Here is a 15,788-nt window from a genome sequence, read left to right as displayed (position 1 = left end):
CGTAAGTCTTCTATGTCAGGCACAAAGAGATTTGCAAAAATAAAAAATGAAATGTTCTTCCTTCTATTAGTCTTATTTTTTTTTAAAGAACCACTCTTTTTGGGGCAAAAGAAGTGTGTGCATGCACACATACACAAACCTCTGTTATCAAAAATGTGGAATAAGAGTCAGAGCTCATTCATGTAGGATGGTCTCAGCTTATAATCTCGCATATAGTTTTTAACATTCAAAATAGCAGACAAGGTATGTAAGAGAAAGACATAACTGTCCAGCCTTACTCCAATCCTTGGCATTTATGCCTTGGATATCCAATGAAAAACTAAGGAAAACAGTGATTAAAAGAAGCAAATTCTTTAAAAATATGAAAAAATATAAAAAACCCTCTTGTTACTCGTTTTAAGATTAATATATATTAATTAAAAACATAATGAATTTTCCTATGAAACGTTAATTTTTTTTTTTTTAGTCAGTATTTCTCTGTTAACAGCCCCTGACTGTCCTGGAACTCACGGTAGACCAGGTTGGCCTCGAACTCATAGAGATCCACCTGCCTCTGCCTCCCAAGTGCTGGTATTAAAGGCCTGCGCCACCACCACCTGTCACCTTATGACATTTTAATACAAACATATAATTTGATTATTTCACCAGTTTCTTTTACTCTATGCACACTATTCTATCTCCTCCTTCTTTTCTAACAATCCCTTTAAAAAAAATCTTAATACCTATGGCTCAAGATGGGGGAAAACCCAAAAGACAAATACAAAAACCATTTTGATATATACCACCTAACAATCACATTGGGAAAGCAGAAAATTCTCAACAGAGGAATTTCAAATGGCTGAGAAACACTTGAAACGTTCAACATCCTTAGCCATCAGGTTTATACAAATCAAAATGACTTTGAGATTCAATCTTATACCTGTCAGAATGGCTAAGATCAATAACACAAATGACAGCTCACGCAGGCAAGGACACGGTTAAGATCAATACTACAGGTGACAGCTCCTGCAGGCAAGGACGTGGAACAAGGGGAACACTCCTGGTGGGAATGTAAACTCTACAGTCACTATGGAAATCAATGTGGTGGTTCCTCAGAAAACTGGGAATGGATCTACCTCAAGACCCAGCTATACCACTCTTGGGCTTATACCCAAAGAAAGCTCCACCATACATGAGGACATTTGCTCGACTATGGTTCATAGCAGCTTTATTAATAATAGCCAGAAGCTGGAAACAATAGAGATGTCCCTCAACCAAAGAATAAATGAAGAAAAAAATGTGGTACATTTACAAAATGGAGTATTACTCAATTGTTAAAAACAATGACAGCATGAAATTTGCAGGCAAATGAATGGAACTAGGAAAAAGAAAATCATCCTGAGTGAGGTAACCAGACCCAGAAAGACAGACATGGTATACACTCACTCATAAGTGACACTGGATGTAAAGTAAAAGATAATCATTCTACAATCCGCAGACCAAGAGAGGCTAAGAAACAAGGAGGACCAGGGGGGTGGACACATTCATCTCCCTGGGAAGGGGAAATGGAATTTATTTTACGGGTGGGCTGAGGGCAGGTGAGGATGGAAATAGGAGGGATCAGGCTCAAGGGTCACTTGGGGGGGATGGAGGAAGAGAGTAGTGGGAAAAACTGGAATTGGGGACATTTGGGGAGGCATTTTAGAAACTTAGTGCAATGGAAACTCCTTGGAATCTACCAGGGTGATGAGTGCAGACTCCTAGTAATAGGGGACATGGAGCCTGAACCAGCCATCTTCTGTAACTAGGCAAGGCTTCCAGGGGTGGGACTAGGAAGACATCAACCCAGCCATAAAATGTTTAACCTACAATTTCTTCTGCCTACAAAATGTGCTGGGGTAATGGGCACAGAAATTGTGGGAGTGGTCAACTGGTGAACTGCCTAGATGGTTAGGTACCAGAGGTTGGGTAGCCCAGCACCTCATTACTACACCTAGGATAGAACAAAACACAACAAACAAACAAACAAACAAACAAGTCAATGAAATGATTCCTAATGATATTCTCCGATATTCATAGACTGGAGCCTTGTCCAACTGTCATCAGAGAAGCATCACCCAGCAACGGACTGGAGTAGATATAGATACAGAGAGACCCAGAGCCAAACATTAAGTGGAGCTCAGGGAACCACACTGAATAGGGGGAGGAAGGACTTCAGGAGCCAGAAGGGTCAAGGACACCACAACAACATGTCCCACAGAACCAACTAAGCAGGTTCATGGGGTTTACAGAGACTGAAGCAACAAACACGGGTCTGAGCTAGGTCCTCTGCATTTATGCTACAGTTGCATAGCCTGATATTCATATGGAACTCCTAACAGAGGGAATGTGGGGTGTTTCTGACTCTTTTGTCAGTTCTTGAAACCCTTTATTCCTAATGGGTTGTCTTGTCCAGTATTGATATGAGAGTATGTACCTAGTTTTATTGTAATTTGTTATGCTATGTTCAGTTGATAATCCTGGGAGTACTGCTCTTTTCTGAAGGAGAATGAGGGGAGTGGATCTTGGGGGACAGAGGCAGTATGGGAGGAGGGACTAGGAGGAGTGAAGGGAGAAGAAACTGCATTTGGGATATAGTATATGGGAGAAGAATAAATAAAAATTTTAGTGTATATGTAACCTAATAGAGTCACTATGGGAGACTACATACAGACCCATAACAGCTCAATTCAGTACACAGAGGTATGTGGGTAAACCAGCAATAGATAACAAATACATAAAAAAGAGGGACAGACTTGGAACTGCCCAGTCTAAAAGGACTATTTTGAATCTTGGAGAAGTTTGAATAGTAGGAACAATAGACCTTGATTTCTAGCTCTGGCTCTGTGTTTTGGTAAAGGCAATAAAAAGTCACCAGACTTTATATAAATAAATGAGGTAACTGAGAGGTCATGGTTATAAATTACAATGAGATAAATCAATTTCCAATTATTTCATTCTCCAATATAATAAATCTAGGTACACACCTCTTGTTGCAGCCTCTTTAATTCCATTTCTATTTGTTCAAGTTCTTGTTTGCAGTCCAGTAACTGTTCAGTCTTTTCTTCCCTTAAATGCAAAAAGATATTTATTAAAGAATAAGCATACTCTTCCGGAATCTGTGATCATCACATTAAGACACATAGTAACTGAGGACTCTAGGTGGCTCAGCAGTTAAGAGTACTTGCTGAGCTTGCAGAGGACCAGGGTTCAGTACCCAGCACCAACATAATGACTCAGAACTGTCTGTAATTGTAATTCCAAGCATTCCAATGCTTTCTTCTTGCCCCTGTAGGTACCAGACATACATTTGGTACATATACATGTTTGCAGAGAAGCACTCATAGATATAAAAGTAAGAAAAGCACTGCTGGACAAGATGGCACCCACCTTTAATCCCAGCACTAAGTAGGCAGAGGCCAGCAGATCTCCATGAATTCGAGGCCAGTCTGATCTATGCAGTAAATTCCAGAGCTATACAGTAATACACTGTTGCAGAACTAACTGAACAGAGTATTATCCCTAACCAGAACACTTGGGGGAAATAAAAGCAAGAAAAAGATACTATGAATATATGACTAGACGTTATCAAACTTTTACCAATGATGTTAAAAGACAAATGATGTTAAAAGGACAATAACTAATTCCTTACTGGTTAGTATATACTTTCTATCTCTTCATCTGTCCTCCTTCCTTAACTTTCTCTCCAACTCTGCAAATTCAACAACAATTAAGCATGAATAATTTTTATATATACTGTGTATGGGGAATTCCTCATAAAGGAAAACCAAACTAATTTCTACATTTACAACGGCCTAAAGGAAGCCATACACTTACTATTTGCCATACATATACCCCAAATCTCTACATATTACTTAACACATTGTTAAATACATACATACATATACATAGATGTTCACATGTATTGACACAAGGTTTCACTATGCAATGCTAGCTACCCAGGAATGCACTATGTAGACCAGGATGACCTCACAAAAATCCACATCTCTGCCTCTTGTTCTGAAATTAAGTGCTGAAATTATAGGCATGCACTACCATGCTCAGCAATATATCTCAATTTTTATTAATTTTTGAACTGCTTTTTTTATTTTTTCATGATTTTTCTATCAGAGCTAATTTTCTCAAAGGAAGACTGTATTTAACTATTTTCTGCTTTCTGTTGTCTAATAATAAAGGGCACTGAATTAAACAGCTTACTTTTACATATCTTCATGTTTCTCTGTGTTCAAACCCACAAATTTTTAAATGGTAGAGATATTCCCTTTGATAAAAGAAATATAATTTACTAAGTAGGTTTTAGTTTTCAATATAATGAGTAGTGTTTTATTTACAAGAATACGGTAAAGACGGGAGGCAGAGGCAGGCGGATCTCTGAGTTAGAGGCTAGCCTGGTCTACAAGAGCTAGTTCCAGGACAGGCTCTAGAAACTATAGGGAAACCCTGTCTCGAAAAAACAAAACAAAACGAAAATAATACGGTAAAGATTCTGTATTATATGTCTGGACATATTTCTAAAAGGAAACTATAGTCCCGGTTCTTGATATCTACTGTCAAACTGCCCTGCTAAAAGAACATTAACAGTAGGCCAGACAAGAAAGCCATACAGCATTTGTTCCCTTTCTGTGAGTGTGAAAAGAGGCAAACCCAGGGAAATACAACAGATTAGCCACTGCTAAGATCTGAGGGCAAAGTGAATGGACAAAGAAACTTTTATTCAATTATTGTGGAGATTGTACAACTTAAAAAATCATTTAATTGTATACTTTAAAAGGAGGAATTGTCAGATTCTGAATTATATCTTAGCAAAAGTATTTTCTGTTTTAATAAAATAATTAATCATTAAAGAAACTTCCAAAACATATAACCAATAGTGGTTGAAGGACTGCTGAAGGAAGTCTTCAATAATGTTAATTATTGTATAAAAAAACTTAATTTATAAAGAATTAGTTTTCCATTTAATCATAAATTATACTTTTACTCTGTAAATCAAAATCAATTATACTATTTGGTATTAGCCATAACATTCTAATTATTTTATAGTTTCCTTTAGGTATAAACAGTCTGGACTTTTTTTTTTTAAGATCAAGATTTCTGCTGCTAATCCACTACAGGAAATATTTCTCTTTTAAAACAAAAGAGATATTTAGTAAATGTCCTCTTAAGAAATATATAAAAGAAGACGTTTTCAAAGAGATGGGGTTTGATAAACTGCAGCTACTGAAATACTTGCTGCACGCATCTGCTATCTTCGCTCACTCAAAAGCCTCCACTTATATTTTCAAATCATTACACACGAAAACAATTTTTGTCAATCTTCTCAAGGTTGTTTGAATTTTTAATATATTCCAAGGCCAAGTAAATTCTATTTGAAAATTAAACTCTAATATAATGCACCGTGGTAAATGAATTCCCAGCCAGCACTACAGCTCTAATTGCATGCTTCATCTACAGCCTGGAGAAGATTGGGCTAAATTACACGGAGAGAACGAGTGCTCACTGTTTAGGCTATCCATTAGCTGCCAGTCAAACTAATAACAGCAATCTCTTCTCTAATTTTCCTGGTGCAGCTGTTTATAGAATATCCTGGGTGTGTTCACTTCAATAGACACATAATAATGCAGACATCCACAAATGAAAGAGTATTTTTTGTTTTCAAATTTTCCTACAGACTATTTAATGCTTTTTCTATCTTACATATCCAATTCACTTTTCTTAGTTACTTTAAATAATTAATAAACAAAAGTAATTACTATTCTGTGTATTTAAATTTAAAGCCTACATTCTGAAGCTCAAATTCCAGGAAAACAAATTTTAAAAAAGAAAAAAACCTATAAATCAAAATTCCTTTGTTCTCCTTAAAGTACAAAACACAAACTCTTCAGTAACGATTGGTCTTGCTTTCACTTTTGGTTCATCCAAAAGTGAGTATGTAAAATTTATACTGTATTTTCTGTAGTGAGCTTTGATAACTTAGTAAGTACAATTTTATCAGTACTAATGAAATCTGAATATTTTATTAACTAGATGACTGGCACATCAATGACAACATTGATACATATAAAATTATTTTTGTAATAATCTATGTCAACAATTCAGTCTCTGAAAACATTATTGTCATTCCTACTATTATTCAGGCAGGTTTCACATAGTTCAGATTAAGCTCAGATTTACTTTGTATCTGAGAATGACCATGAATGGCTGAATTCTCTTGCTTATACTTGAGTAAAAGGATTGTAGGCAATTTTTTCTCAGTTTGACAAAATACTAATAAATAATTTGATTTAGGTTAATGACAGAGGGACAATTGGTTTATTGTCAAACTTAAAATACTGCTAGTGTCACCTTTGTTACCACATAATTTCAATGAATACTGTAAGTCAGGGACTTACAATTCCTGTCTCAGTCTTCGGATCTTGGCCTTAGCATCAGCCAGTTCCACTGAGAGGTGCTGTCGACTCTCTGTCCGCTTCATGCCCGGAGAACCGCAGGGTGACTGTGCAGATGAAGAGGCATGGGGTAGAAAATGAAGACCATCTCGTTCTTCAGAGAGCTCTACGATAGTCTGAGAATTACAGGGTAAACATAAAATCAGTTTTAATGTTCTAAACATCAGTAACCTAGAAACGGCAACACTAGTCACTGATTGATTTTGATCAACTCTTTGATCAAAAGCATCTAGACTTTGCCAGGTGAAATGGTGCAAACCCTAAATCCCAGCACTTCGGAGGCACAAATGAAAGTGGTGGGTGGTTCACTGTTGAGTTTGAGGCCAGTGTGGACTATTCATGACTTTTGGTTCAGCCATGGCTTCATGGTGAGACTCTGTCTCCGAAAAAAAGGAAATAACAACAAAAACACCATTTTTTCTTTTTAATATTAGCTGTCATTTCAAGTTTTAATTCAACAGTTTATGCATGAGGTATTTAACAGGTAACACTGAAACACGTTAATGCTTTTTTTCATCTCCCTAGTTTTTTAAAAATATTTATTTATTTATTTATTATGTATACAATATTCTGTCTGTGTGTATGCCTGCAGATGGTTGTGAGCTACCATGTGGTTGCTGGGAATTGAACTCAGGACCTTTGGAAGAGCAGGCAATGCTCTTAACCTCTGAGCCATCTCTCCAGCCCCCTCCCTAGTTTTTTTTTAAATAAAAGAAATCACATGACAAAAATAATAAGATAACAGCTACTGGAAAGGTATAAAAGACATGTCGACACAAGAAAGAAAATCAAAAAGTGATCTGTCTATAACTGTGATATCCAATTATGATAGCTAATAGCATAAATGGTTATTTAATAAAAGGTTAAACAGCTCAAAATTCAGTTCTTTAGTCACATGAGCGATGTTTCAAGCAGGTATCTGTCACTAGTTGGTACTATACTGGACAGTCTAGGAATATAATCTTCTCATTCCTGCAGAATTAGACAATACTGTTTTATAATTTTTTAATCCTAGAGGAAGCAATTGCTGGAGAGAGTAAGAGCTTAGAGGGATGTCAGCTGACTGAGGCACACAGACTGTATGCTTACACAACTAGTAGAGTTGAGGCTGCACGGCTGCCCATCCATTGTATATTGTACTGCTTCCCTAATTCCTTTCTCCAAAGATCTCAGTACAACATAAACCTTTTTATTTTCCTAAATTTCAGCTTTATGGATTAAGTATGTAGTAAACCTATATTTTCCACAACAATGTTATTCCATTCTCTTTAGTTTTCCTTTTCTTTACTGGCAAATTATTTTACTCTAAGTCATTTTCTGTTTGTCTATTTTACTTTAAACTTTATCAGGCAAACGAACTTACCTTGTAAGGCAACTTTAACTGTCCACCCAGACAGAATGGGTGGAACTACCATTCTAGGACCATGAAATCACAATCCTTAATCCTCATCACCACATCTACCCTCATCATTTGTTTTTTATTTAAATTTTAAGAAATTCTATTTTATACATGAATGTTTTGACTGAATTTATGCGCACCAGATGCATGCCTAGTGCCCATGGAAATCAGAACATGTACTGGCTCCACTGGAAGTGGCCATTATGTATGAATGTGAACCAACATATGGGTGCTGAGATTCAAACCTGCATCTTCCACAAGACAACACATGCTCTTAAATGCTGAGCCATCTCTAACTCCATTTTTGGTTTAACAATATAGCAATATTGATTTATTTATCTTTGGAAAATATTTCAGCATCTCTGTCTTCCTGCTTATAACTACTGCTTTAATAAACTTCAGAGAGTACCAGCAAAGTGTGCTGTTTCTCTATAACTCAAGGTCTACTACTTATTCAATAAATACACGTTTCCCCAGTAAAGGAATGAACTGTTTTGTAGTATATTTCCTTTACTGTCACTGCCCTATGTGGCTGCCCTACCCCTGAACCTTTTTATCACTCAACTGCCTCCTTTGGCCACGTAAGAGATCATGTCTAACTACTCTAGAGTTCCCAGAGTCTGGAAATAAGTTAGGTTTCTTATGTATACCTTTTCCCTTCTAATTTTAATACTATCATTTTATTGTCTAACAATTACTACACTTTTTTCCATAATATTCTCCAACAAGATCTCATTTAGCACTGTAATTTTCATTAAAGGCCTATTTTAGACATAAGAAACTGAGAATTATATAGACCAATATAAATTTAGGTCACACAACCAATGTTGGGTACAACAGTAATTAAATTTCAAGTTGACATATGTATTTTAAAAGTGCTTTTTGTAAAAATGCTACAATAAATTTGCTTTTTTACAAAATAAAATTTAAGTTTGACTATAGTCATTTTTTTCCTGGTTTTCTTCTTTGGTTGGTTGTTTTGAGACAGAGTTTTACATAGCTCAGGCTGGTCTCAAACTTGGTATGTAGCCAAGGCTGGCTCTGAACTCCTGAAGCTCTTACCTCTACCTCCACAGTTCTGAGATTACAGCTGCACACACATCTGACATCTTGATGTCTTCTAAGGTGACAGAACTCGTAGACAGTCCTAGATCTTACCATCCATTTTTAATGAAGCTCTCTATACTATGCAATGATCCTTTTACCTAATTATTTATTCTTGGGCAAATTGCACCATAAAGACTTTGTAAATGATTTCCTTTCCTTTGTTTAAACTTCCAACTAAAAGCTGTTATCACTGATACCTGGCTCAGCCTTGCTGCAAGGGGGGAGGGGCTTGGTCCTGCCTCACCTTGGTAGGCCAGACTTTGTTGACCCCCCCAAGGAGGCCTTACTCCTCTCTCAGGAGTGGATGGGGGATGGTTTAAAGGGAGGGAAGGGAACTGGGGTTAGTATGTAAAATGAAAAAAAAAACCTGCTATGATCACTTTTCAATCAATGACCTCTTCTCCAACTAATCACCTAGGGTTAGCAACTTCATTATTATATAATTTTCACTCAAAACACGCATAAACTTATATTTTCCCTCTTGTTCTTCAAAGATATGCACATAGCTGCTAGTATGTTTTAAAAAAAGAGAGAGAGAAGCACCAAATTCCTTCCTTGTCACTTCTGAAGGTGACTTTCTATGTCCCTGACAAACACCTGCCCTCCCATCCAGAAGCACATCCCGGAAATTCCGTCTTTATGGACAATGCAACATTATTCTCCACAGTGAACAAGGCTCCATTTCCAGAGTCAACTTTTTGTTCATTTTTCTTGTTGTCTTAATTATCTTTAATTTTTCTAACACTTCCTGATTTTAATAATAGTACCTAGGAGATAATAGTTAGCAAACATTTGATTCCTATACAAACCAATTAGTACCTAGTTATATACTAACCTTCATTTCTACTTAAAAATAATGTAGGTTTTTTTTCTCAATAAACCAGAAATAATCTGTTATTCCTCCTCTGTATCTTTCATCCTCTCATCTAGCATAGTATGAAGCACAAAAAAGGTGTTAAAAATATTTCACTATGTTACACTCAAGTAATTTAGAACCAAGAAAAATACAGCAGTCCATGGTGGTATATTCCAATAATCAGTGGGTCAGGGCAGCCTGGGGCTATACTTTATATAAGGACAAAGCAGGAAATTTAAATAAAGTATACCACAACAAGGCTTGTGACAGATGAAACGTAAAAATAACTGGTAAATGTATGGTTAGGCTGGCTATTACTAAAGGGTATTTAAAGAAATCCCCATGGCTGGGGAGAGTGACACATGTTAATCTTGGTACTCAGGAAGCAGAGCTGGTGGCTCTCTGTGAGCTCCAGGGCAGCCTGGTTTTTGCATAGTGAGTTCCAGGACAGCCAGAGCAACATAGTAAAACCCTATCTCGGGGAAGAAAAAAAGAAGGAAAAAAATTCCCAAGGTCAAAATATATAATATACTAATATAGAAGCAGGATATAATTCTATATGTTTAAAGCAAAGTTTTCTTTAAAAGCTGGTTTACTTTATTATTTAGAGAAAGTATTTTTTTTCCCCCGAGACAATGTTTCTCTTTATAACAGTGTTGGCTGTCCTTGAACTTGCTTTGTAGACCAGGCCAGCCTTGAACTCACTGAGATCCACCTGCCTCTGCCACCCAGTGGCATTCGCTACCATTGCACGATGAGAAAGCAAATCTTTGAAAGTATCTTAATCCTCTGATTTTAAAACAAATTTAAATGAGTATTTTATAACTCTGGTTAAATATATATTGATTATATTTGCTACCATTATGTCTATAATTATGGATACATATGTATTTGAGGGCTTAATATGCCATATACTAAGCTTTGCCTAAATGTTATGGCCATTTTGTAGAGGAAGTACAAGTATTACATATGCAAAGGCAAACAGTAAGTGCTCCTTTTATACAATATTACTTGCATCTAGATCTTCAATAGTCAGAAAGCTCTTGGTCTTTGCCAGTTGTATTCATTATCTTCAGATAAAAGGACTACAAAATTTGGCTACTCCTGCTATTTGAAACCTGGTCTATATGTGTTTGCTTTAATTAAACAAACGTTTTCCCATTGTATATGTGAGATGTACTTGTTCATCAAGTACTAAGTTATTTATGGCTGACTACTGCTGTTTTCTAAACTTGTAAGAGGTCTAAACCTACTAACAATTCTAAATTTCTCTTTTATAGTTAAAGCTAAGTATATAAGAAGCTTCTGTACATTACTGACTTTTTCTATACTATATTCCTCCACTATACATTTTTCTAAAATACAAATTTTAGAATAATTTATCAAGTTGGTATCAACTAAACTAAAATTCTTAATAAACTTTTTGCATAGGAACAGTTAAATGTATCTAAGTATTTTAAACTTTCAGCAGTTAGAAAATGATCGCCAGGAAACCTGGTAATAATAATTTCTGTAATAAAACTAAAGAGACTGGTTTGTAAACTTTGATATAACTGTTGATTGCTGATATGCTACAGGAGTTTAATTTTCAAATCAACCTGAGTAGTAGTCTGAGATACTAGAACCATCACATAAAGATGAGATGAAATTAAATTTAAAATGGATTCCTGATGGAGGAGAGTTATCTGTCTATGTTACTTTCATTGGTTAATTAATAAAGAAAACTGCCTTGGCCCTTTAAGAGAAGAGAAAATTAGGTAGGCGGAGTAGACAGAACAGAATTCTGGGTAGCAGGAGTGGGGAGACGCTTCAGGCAGTTGCCATAGTGAGTTGCCATGATTCTCCTCTCTGAGATGGACGCAGGTTAAGATCTCTCCTGGTAAGCCACACCTCGTGGTGCTACACGGATTACTAAATATGGGTTAAAGGAAGATGTGAGAATTAACCAATAAGAGGCTACAGATAATGGGCCAGGCAGTGTTTAAAAGAATACAGTTTCCGTGTAATTATTTCGGGTGTAAAGCTAGCCAGCGGCCGGGTGGCGGGACGCAGCCCCGCTGCTTCCTTCTACAGATTGGCGCTCCAACGTGGTGACTAAATCCACTTAAAAACCTGAAAAAGCTTTAAATAAAGGAGAGAGAGAGTTTAACACAGCTTTTTGCTGTTTGCTAGGATGTGCTGTAGAGAGATTTCCTGTTTCGGCAATAGCGGCAGAGAAAAAAAGCTGAGTCATTTTAAAAGGCAGCTTCCTGCACTGTGCCGCCAGTGCAAACTCTGGCTTTAAAGCATTTCAATGGCTTTTATCAGACTGGATGTTTATGTGCCCGCTCGGGATCGGAAAGAAAGTACTCTGAGACCATGCCAAAGGCTCACTGCTTCCTGCCTGCAACTGGGCAGATGGCGGAATCAGGCTTAGGCAAGCGGGAGAGCATGGCGGATTTCTGCCGATGTTTCCAGGCTGCATGGTGCTCTTCGCGTCAGATTTGGCTGTAACTTGGATGAAAAGAGTTTCTGTGCTGCACGCTCAGTCTCAGAATTAAACTGCTGAGTGCGGCTCCAATGTGGACTGCTGTGTGCCTGAAACTGTGTGTGGCTCAGGGGCACCAAATGACTGAGACAGGAGCGGCTCTGGCTCTGCTCTGCCATGCTGAACTGTGCTGATCTCAGGCAGGATCTATTGTAATTACCATGATAACAGCGCAGTTAAAGTTTAGACTTGGCTGAAAACAGGCGGTACTGTATTACCTCTACGTGGCGCAACTTAAGTTTTTAAGAAGTGCTTAACCTTTTAAGAAGTGCTCCTGGATAGTAAAAAAATTACAGATTCACAATAGGACAGATTCAGACAGAAAAGACTTTTAAATGAGTCACAATGTTGGATGAACGTACGTATGCTTGAGAGAGAGAGAAGAAAAAATATAAAAAATAAAGTTAATGCCTTAAAAAAAGGGTAAAGTCTTTAAAGAGACAGAGTACAGATAGTTATAGATTAAAAGAAGTAAAGTGATAGAGTAAAAATAAGCCACGTAAAAATGGAAAATTCACAGAGAGTCTGGATTATGTATTTTATTGTGTTTTCTTTGAAATTTTTGACTGTAAAGGAGCTAAATACAGAGAGACATTTCATTATATGGGCTGCCAGTCTAGACCAGAATGGACATCTTAACGGTATGACTTCAGGATTTGGATCTAAGAACATGATGCTTTGGAAAAGAGTTTCTTCTTTTGTTTTCACAGAGGACGAGACTCTGTGGATTGCTTCTATCCCAATATGGTATGATAGACCACGCCCTCCTGAAAGGTTGCTGTGAACATCTTCAAAAAATTACTTCACTCAACTGCCAACTGAGAGGAACCTAGCACACAGGTTACACCATGAAAGACCTAAATAACAGCGCTCCCATTCAGCAGGAAGCAGTTTGGAGAGAAATAACTGCGCCCATTTTCCCAAATATTGTTTATAAATGTTCTTTTACATTTAAAGGGGGATATGATATAGAGATGAATAATTTGCAATGGTATGGATTTTAAGGTCAATTTGTTATATGTATATGTATTTCTGATCTTGATTAAGCTATTTTGATTGTGTAGTTCATTTTAAAAACTGTAATGTATAATTAGGAAATATAGGTTGTTAATGGATAATCATCGATAATAGTCAAGCTTGTAGTCATGTTAGTTAGATTTTCTAGATATATAGAGATATACTTTAGTTAAATAGGCATTCTTCATATCTTTCAATAGTCAAACTTGTAGTCATGTTAGTTAGATTTTCTAGATGTGCATAGATATATTTCAGATAGGCATTCTTCATATCTTTCAAAGACTACAGAATATGGCATTTAATGTTTTAATAACTTAGGGTTTTTCATGACAATGAGACATGTCTGCTCCTGGCAGCACCAATCTACTTCGAGAGGAAGATGGGCATCGAAGAGGCTCCTTATGGAGTTTGTTAGCCATTTGGGCAAGAAATTGCTCTTGACTGGACTGTTGCATAAATTGGACACAAGGAACCCACAGAAAGAGGACTGCTGAACTTGCCTAAAGGTGAGATGGCCTTTTGGGGTTCCTGATTCATTAAAGAGTCTGCGAGACGTTCTGCAGGACACAGCAGAAAGTGACTGAACTGTCTTTGGAATTTCCTGCTTCATGGAAATGTCTGCTGGATACTTATGGGCCTGTAGGCTGAAGATGGATGCCCCAACGGTACAGAGGAACTTTGGGTGACTGTCCAGGCAGCGAGTTGTCATTTCTAGAGTTTGAAAGTTGCATATGACTTGTTTACTTAGGTAATATTATATCCTTCTGGAGTCTTTGATGGAGTTGAAGAATAAATAGATAGTTATAGCTTTCCTTAGTTATGATAAAAGATAAAATAGATTTAAATATTGTAACTGTAATACTTGCTTGATAACTGTTTTGTTATATGTAATTTTGCTATGTTAAAGTTGAAGCCTTTCTTTTTTGTTTAAACAGAAAAAGGGGAAATGATGGAAGAGAGTTATCTGTCTATGCTACTTTCATTGGTTAATTAATAAAGAAAACTGCCTTGGCCCTTTAAGAGACAGAAAATTAGGTAGGCGGAGTAGACAGAACAGAATTCTGGGTAGCAGGAGTGGGGAGACGCTTCAGGCAGTTGCCATAGTGAGTTGCCATGATTCTCCTCTCTGAGATGGACGCAGGTTAAGATCTCTCCTGGTAAGCCACACCTCGTGGTGCTACACGGATTACTAAATATGGGTTAAAGGAAGATGTGAGAATTAACCAATAAGAGGCTACAGATAATGGGCCAGGCAGTGTTTAAAAGAATACAGTTTCCGTGTAATTATTTCGGGTGTAAAGCTAGCCGGCGGCCGGGTGGCAGGACGCAGCCCCTCTTTCTACAGATTCCCTCTAGATCAATTTGACTAACAAGGTCTCTGGGACCTTGGCTTGGCTGCTCACACCTAAAATCACAGTACTTGGTAATTGGAAGCGAAAAGAGGAATTCATGGTCAGCCTCAGATACATGTTAACTTTGAGATCCGTCTGGGGTACTGAGACCTTGTAAAATAATTTTAAAGAATAAAATAAAACAAAAGGGTTGTTTGACCATTGATTCCCTAACTGCTTGTCCCCTCCCCAACTAACTTGGGATCAGATGGGCAACAAAACTAAGAAATTTAGCAAATTCGTATGCTTCAAGGCAATGCATTTTTCCACTTATATTAACTATATATTCAGTTTCACAGTTCTGCACTATTGCCAAAGTAATGGGGTAACTTGAAAAACAGGAATAAAATCAGAATAATAATGATTTAAAAAGAAAACGAGAAAAAAACTAATAATAATGCACTTATTAGAAATCCAAGGTTCGGGGACTGGAGAGATGGCTCAGAGGTTAAGAGCACTGGCTGCTCTTCCCGAGGTCCTGAGTTCAATTACCAGCAACCACATGGTGGCTCACAACCATCTGTAATAAGATCTGGTGCCCTCCTTTGTCCTGCAGGCATACATTCAAGCAGAATACTATACACATGATAACTAAATAAATCTTTTAAAAAAAGAAATCCAAGGCTCTTTTATTTCCTCTCTAATTCTAATTCCTGTGTTTTACACACACACACACACACACACATGCAAAAAAAAAAAACAACAAAAAAGGAAAGACATTATAGTTCGTACACCATCTAGTTTTCACATCTGCAAATTAAACCAACTGTGGACAGAAGATAATAAGTGGAAAAAAATCTCTGTGTTTGAACTGCACATGTACAGGCTTTTTCTTGCCACCACTCCTAAATAATACAGCATATCAACTATTTTCTTATTATTTACATACTATTCATTATTATACGTAACTAAAAGATGATTTACAATATACAAGATATCTGTAATTTTATATGTAAACATTGTACCTTTTTTAAGAAAAGAAACTAAGCATTTTTGGCTTTAGTAT

The 15,788-nt window shown here is 36.9% G+C and overlaps 1 protein-coding gene across 6 annotated transcripts in view; it reads right to left on the bottom strand.

Moving 5' to 3' along the window:
- Ccdc88a (coiled-coil domain containing 88A) overlaps positions 1–15,788 on the bottom strand; it is a 156,471-nt gene that overhangs the window by 67,624 nt on the left and 73,059 nt on the right. For all 6 annotated transcript variants that reach the window (XR_005286720.1, XM_038341121.1, XM_038341122.1 and 3 more), the window contains exons 8-9: positions 6,429–6,601; positions 3,006–3,087 (exon numbers count right to left, since the gene is read on the bottom strand). Coding sequence is in view for 5 of the 6 variants with exons in the window: in XM_038341121.1 (XP_038197049.1) it covers positions 3,006–3,087; positions 6,429–6,601 (255 nt within the window). In the remaining variant the exon portion in view is untranslated. The remainder of the gene's footprint in view (positions 1–3,005; positions 3,088–6,428; positions 6,602–15,788) is intronic.

This window comes from Arvicola amphibius, chromosome 1 (assembly GCF_903992535.2).
Source record: "Arvicola amphibius chromosome 1, mArvAmp1.2, whole genome shotgun sequence".
NCBI lineage: Eukaryota > Metazoa > Chordata > Mammalia > Rodentia > Cricetidae > Arvicola > Arvicola amphibius.
This window is presented reverse-complemented; position numbering and strand designations above follow the sequence as displayed.